The sequence below is a fragment of the Carex rostrata genome, chromosome 13, assembly GCF_964058835.1.
Source record: "Carex rostrata chromosome 13, lpCarRost1.2, whole genome shotgun sequence".
Taxonomy (NCBI): domain Eukaryota; kingdom Viridiplantae; phylum Streptophyta; class Magnoliopsida; order Poales; family Cyperaceae; genus Carex; species Carex rostrata.
Genome location: NC_135930.1, coordinates 8,724,606 through 8,730,605, shown reverse-complemented (window position 1 = coordinate 8,730,605; position 6,000 = coordinate 8,724,606). Strand labels below are relative to the sequence as shown.

General features: G+C 34.0%; 1 protein-coding gene across 1 annotated transcript; it reads right to left on the bottom strand.

The window, feature by feature from the left end:
- Positions 1–498: 498 nt before the first annotated feature.
- On the bottom strand, positions 499–4,203 carry LOC144564326 (2-oxoglutarate (2OG) and Fe(II)-dependent oxygenase superfamily protein). Its single transcript, XM_078313927.1, has 3 exons — positions 3,654–4,203; positions 2,949–3,270; positions 499–1,028 (listed from the first exon to the last, which is right to left on the bottom strand). Exons 1-3 carry the CDS (start codon positions 4,127–4,129, stop codon positions 783–785), a joined length of 1,044 nt encoding a protein of 347 aa, XP_078170053.1. The 5' UTR covers positions 4,130–4,203; the 3' UTR covers positions 499–782.
- Between the last annotated feature and the right edge of the window lie 1,797 nt (positions 4,204–6,000).

Genomic DNA, 6,000 nt, shown 5'->3' with positions numbered 1-6,000 from the left:
CAAGTTTTCTATTTACGTACTTTCTATTCACTCATCTCTCTTTTTTGCCATTGTTCCCTATCTAAGTCGTTTTTTGTAGCTCATATTTATGCACGCACAATTCTAAGTTTCTAATCACTCGATTGAATAATTATCTTGAGTTTTCACTTTTCACATTGAAAGTCTGAAAAGTTATATCAGATAAATGAAACACAATCTCTAATTTGATTCCTATATGATAGAAATAATTGATCTAATATCACGAACTTCCTCTTTAATAAATGAAAAGTCCAAAATCATCAGACTTGCAAATTCATTCCCAAGTTCCAACTAGGAAATCAAATGTTCCACGAAACACATGTTATTTTTTGTTTTCTAACACAATAATTGAATCAATTTATTAACCAAAAATAATTGTACTGCTTAAATATTGTGCAACTTCTATTCTTCAAAACTATATAATGCTAAAAATGTTCATAGATCTCATTCTAATGTATGAGACCCCGATTAGACCCATTCTTTGTAAAATAAAATTATGCATAGCCCTTCGTCAAAGCTACTACACTATTGCACAACGGAGCTGCTTGTACAAAATATACTAGTTTCTTTTAAGCGCTTGTACAAGATAAATATTCTAAAGCACCAATTTTCACAACAGATGCTCCAATTTTCATATGGCACTGCCACATTTACAACTTGTGTAAGTTATTCAAAGAAAAGAAAAAGAAAGAAACAACAAGGATGAAATGGTGGGCTCTATAATTTATTTGGTTTGGTTAATTACAATTTGAAATGGTACCACATTATTGGATAAGAAGGGCATCAATATTTCTCTTGCCTTCAGGACCTTGGCCATACCATGACTTGACAAAATCCCCATAAATCACCTCTCTATACTTCGCTGGATTTTCTGCAGAAATGAGTTCAGGTGCAGGGTATATGTTACGGGTCTTTGACGGGTCATAAAATGTTGCCACTGACAGGCGGGCCCGATTAGCATTGACAAGTGCACGGTGCACTGCACTCTTATAAGCACCATTGGTTATGACCTGAACAATTAATTTAATTTAAAAGGAAAAAGGTGAGAAATGACTCATAATAAACAAGGTAACTTAAGACCAATGCTAAATAATGTTGCCTTAACCCAAAAGGTTCATGAAAAAGTACACATGCCCATGATGGCATGCTTGCTTGATTTCTAGGGCATTTCTCTCTTTTGAGTCTCTAGAGTCTAGAGTCTAGGTGGGTTTTGTGCATGTCAAATCTCACCTTGCACAATTACTTTTGCTCAGCTGAGAATATGGTATTGTGACCTTAAATCAGAGACTTGAAAAAAAACTTAATTTCATGTAAAATCAACAGTCTATATAAACATATCACAGAAAACATCAAACACACAATGTGATTATTGTTCTGAGGTTATTGCTCTTCTGATATTAAAAGCTTTTAAGCTAAGTGCAGTACACCTTTGCAAAGTGGTTATGCAAGCAACTCACCAAGTAATGTATTGCTTATATATTTCTTATTGAAATTCAATGTCTTTTGCAAAGGGAACATCTAGACAAGTGAAGATAAACTGGCTTCAATAAACAAAATATAACGATAACAAGGTATATTGCTTTTAAAATTTCTTTTTTCTTTATAAGTTTCTACCAGAGATTTTCATATGGTCCGTGATAATTTTTGCATGGAGAAGGGTTAACAGTGTTGGTTAAAATGTTAATTGTGCCAGATCCAACTCCTTTGTACTTTCTGATAGAATTTAAAAGTCATTTCCTTATTAGAAAATTGAGCTCTATACTAATTTTCTTGAAGCTGATGTTGTAGTTGTAGATTGCCATATTGCACGCAGAACCTCAATACAAAAGGTTGTTGCATTTTTATGTTCAAATCTCAGGAATCATCGACTATGTTGGTACTAGGTATCTACCTTACAAAGAGGTGGTTTATTATGATTTTAAACTATTTATTCTTTTCTGTTTATTTATTTTACTAGATTTATTTTTCAATGATTTCTCCAAAGGTGTTATGTTTCAAGCATATATTGAGACAGATCTATCTGACAAGGATACTGGGCTCAAACAACATAAATTGAAGTCAACAACTATAATTGGTAGCCAACTGGGCATAATTAAATATCTTTGGCATCAAAGATTGTTTAGAAATATATTAGCATGTAAAATTTCCTTCAGAAAGAACAATAGTTTCAAGCTTCTAAAAGTTTATTATTACCTTCAGATAAAAGATTTTATACACGAATTGCTACAAGCTCTATCTGAACTTACTTCTTTTGATCAGATTTCTTGTATTACACATTGTTAGGAACTGCTGCTTTAATTTACAAGAAACATTCACTAGTTTGCATCTAACACCCAACAAATTTCAGTTTTGTTTGCAAATTATAGACAACTAGTACAACCAAAGTTAAGCCAGACAGAGAATGACCAAAAAGTGCCTGACATTCTGACCTAAAGCAATTAGCTCAATCAATTCATTCAAACAGCCAATACAGTACCTAAATTCTCTCCGTTTGATTTTAGTTTAATTTGGATTTAGGGGGCAATAGGACTTACTTAAAGTAAAGGAAAATATTCTGCATTTATCACATATACATTCCGTGTCACTTAAATTTAACAGTTGGGTATTTGCAAATTTTATAAAAAAAAATGGGTGTTATACTAATGGGTTTCAAGTATGAAAACTGTAGGATCTATCTGCAAATACTGCAAAACTTTGGGTCTAATTTGCAATAGCACACAAACAACAGTAGCAGCTTTAGTGATAGTCAACATATTACTGTAATCAGTCATCATAACCAAAATTTAATTAGCATTAAAAACTAATGGAGTTAAAAGGATATTAAGTTTGGATCACTTTGAATATCTCCCATAACATCATTGATCTTTGCAATTTATAGATTATGCAGCAGTTCTTTTGCGAATTGCTCATATTAATAATAGCGAAAATACCTCTGTCATGTCAGCCAAAATAACTACGATTGCTCCTGTGAGAGGCTGCACCAGGACCCACTTATCATCCTTAAGTACCTCCAAGCCTCCCACGTCATCTTGTATCAACAATGTTATCGCTCCCATGTCAGAGTGAGCTTGTAGGCCCAACGCAAGGTCAGGCCGGGGGCATGAGGGGTAGAAACTCACAGTTATGTTTTGATACACGTCTCCAACTGCATCCTCAAGGTATGATGGTGGCAGAGTTAGGCTCTGGGAGATGATGGAGAGAAGTCGATTGGCAAGGTGTAGCATTTCTTTGCTGTATTGTGTCACCACTTCCCTGGGAAAATAATGTGTTTTAGAGCAAGTATTTATGCTGATTGAAAAATTATTAATCACATTTGAATCACACTATCCCAGAAAGACATAAGGTTCGAACATATGTGAAAGTTGATATTTTTCAGCTGTACAAAAAAAAAGTACAAAATACTAAGTAGGCACAAATAAAGCATTTAGAATTGTGTATACATAATTGGTTAACAGAATGTGAAATTTAATGGCTTCATCTTTCATATTGCCTCAATTCTAGTTTATCAGAATATTTAAGCCTAACCTTAAGACAACAAAAATTGTTTGTCAAAGTTGACTAAAACCAGTGTGATTTTAATCAACCATGGGATAGTGCTAGTTTTTCAAAAAATTTAAAATATTAATTCAATGTACCTATAATTGGGGATAAAATCAGGCCACTTAGTCGGATCCCTTCTCTCCTCTGGCAATGTATGGTGATCAAAATAATCTCTCCAGTCCAGCACCGTATCATCCTTCGCCAGCATTCTGCTTCCGTACCCCTGAGCAGCGGGACCCACTGTCAGGTCGCACGCGTACCTCGCCTTCTCTTCCATGGGGGACCCGAAAAACTTAAACCCTATCGACCTCATCTCTTGGAGGAGTGTAGCAGGGACGCCATGATTGATGACGTGGAACGCACCCCAGTCGGAGCATGCACGGCGTACGTGTGGGATGGGATCGGGCGAGGAGAGGTCAACGGTGGGGATAGACGGCGCTGATGGCGCCACGTGGGAGGAGGGTTGCGGACGCAGGGAGGGGGGCTGGATGTAGGAGGGAGGGAGATTGGCGAGGCCTGATTCGGAGAGAATTTGAACTCTCTGAGGAAGACGAGGTGAAGCTGCTTCCATGGCAGTGGCGTTAGAGAGAGAATAGAGGACTCGGAGAGTCGGAGGAGAGATGGCGCTTACAATCCACGGGCTTGAGATGGTAACGGGCTGGTTAGAGACAGTTTTGTGCCTTTTAGGTACCGCAATTTTTATATATAAGAAAATTGAAAAATAAAATATTAAAAACGAGAATGGATGTGTGAAAATTTTAAAAACAGAAAGGAGTACACGACCCATGGCGTTCCTGAGGGACGCCATACCAAATTCAAGTCCGACGAAATTTTTTTTTTTTTTTGAAAAACCCAGGGACGCCATGGCATACCCCAGCCCAAGAATTTCAGCACCAAAAAAAAAAAAAAAAATTAAATTCCAGGGACGTCATGGCATATCCAGTTCCATATACAAAAGCTGAAAATAAAACTTTACTTAGCGTTTTTCAGCTGAAATTTGACTTAGCGTTTTTCGTGAGATTTGTATATGGGACTAGATATGCCATGGCGTCCTGGTTTTTCAAAATTTTTTTTTTTTTTCGTCGGACTTGAATTTGGTATGGCGTCCCTCAGGAACGCCATGAGTCGTGTACCCCTTCCTGTTTTTAAAATTTTCACAGACCCATTCTCGTTTTTAATATTTTGTTTTTCAATTTTCTTATATATAAAAATCACGGTTTTAGGTACGACGATGTGCAGTTTAGAATTTTAGATTTGGCCCGTTCGATGTTTAATACGTTTGTTGAAAAAATATTATATTTAATTTGCTTTTAATGAAAAAACTAGATATGTTTAAAAATGAACTGGATGTACGGATTTTTTGAGATTTTGAGTGAACTCCTGACCTTTTACTTTTATGCGCGTTATCTGGAGCTGATTATTTAAGCCTCATATTTGTATTATTTTCTTGAGTCGCTATGTACATAGTGTAGGCGTCTAATTGTCCACAACTAGTTGTTTATAGTTTGTCCACAGAAAAATTGTATTTTGACTTGCGTGAATACTTTAAAACTCTTCCTTCATTCTGTATATTTACACAGAATATCACATAAAATACGTCAGTTAATAAAATATCAACCAGATGGTATTCAAAGTGGTCCTAAGTTTGTCAGTAATAATTTGCAACTTGCACAACATGACAAAAAAATATACTTTCAGAGGGACCACTTGTTGTACTTTCAGAAATTGCAGTTATTGGAAGTTATTGGCAGTTAGTGTTAGTTATTAGCAGTTATTTAAAAAAAACGTGATAAAAAGGTAAAATTAAATTTTTCGAATAATTTTTTTTTAGAAATTATTATTTTTATTTAATCAACACACAAAAGAATTATATATGTAATGAATACTGTAAAATTGTCACATTTAAACTATAAAATTGCAGTCATGCAAAATTGATAGATGAAAACTATAAACCAAAACGTACAAACTATAAAATTTCAATATTTTAAAACTGTCACCTTTAAACTATAAAAATAAAACGTACAAACTATAAAATTTCAATAATGTAAAATTAGCAGATGAAAACGATAAAACAAAATGTAAAAAAATACAAAATTTCAATACTATAAAACTGTTAACTTAAACTATAAAAATAAAACGTACAAACTATAAAATTTCAATAATATAAAATTAGCAGATGAAAACGATAAAAAAAATATAAAAAATACAAAATTTCAATACAGTAAAACTGTCAACTTAAACTATAAATACAAAACGTACAAACTACAAAATGCCAATACTGTAAAACTGGTAGATATAAACTATAAATCAATTGAATGTATACAACATCTAGAACATCAAAAATAAAAAGTGAAAAAATAAAAGCTATAACACTTCAATACTGTAAACTGACATATGTTAACCACAAAAATAACAATTGCAAACTATAATACATCATTGTTC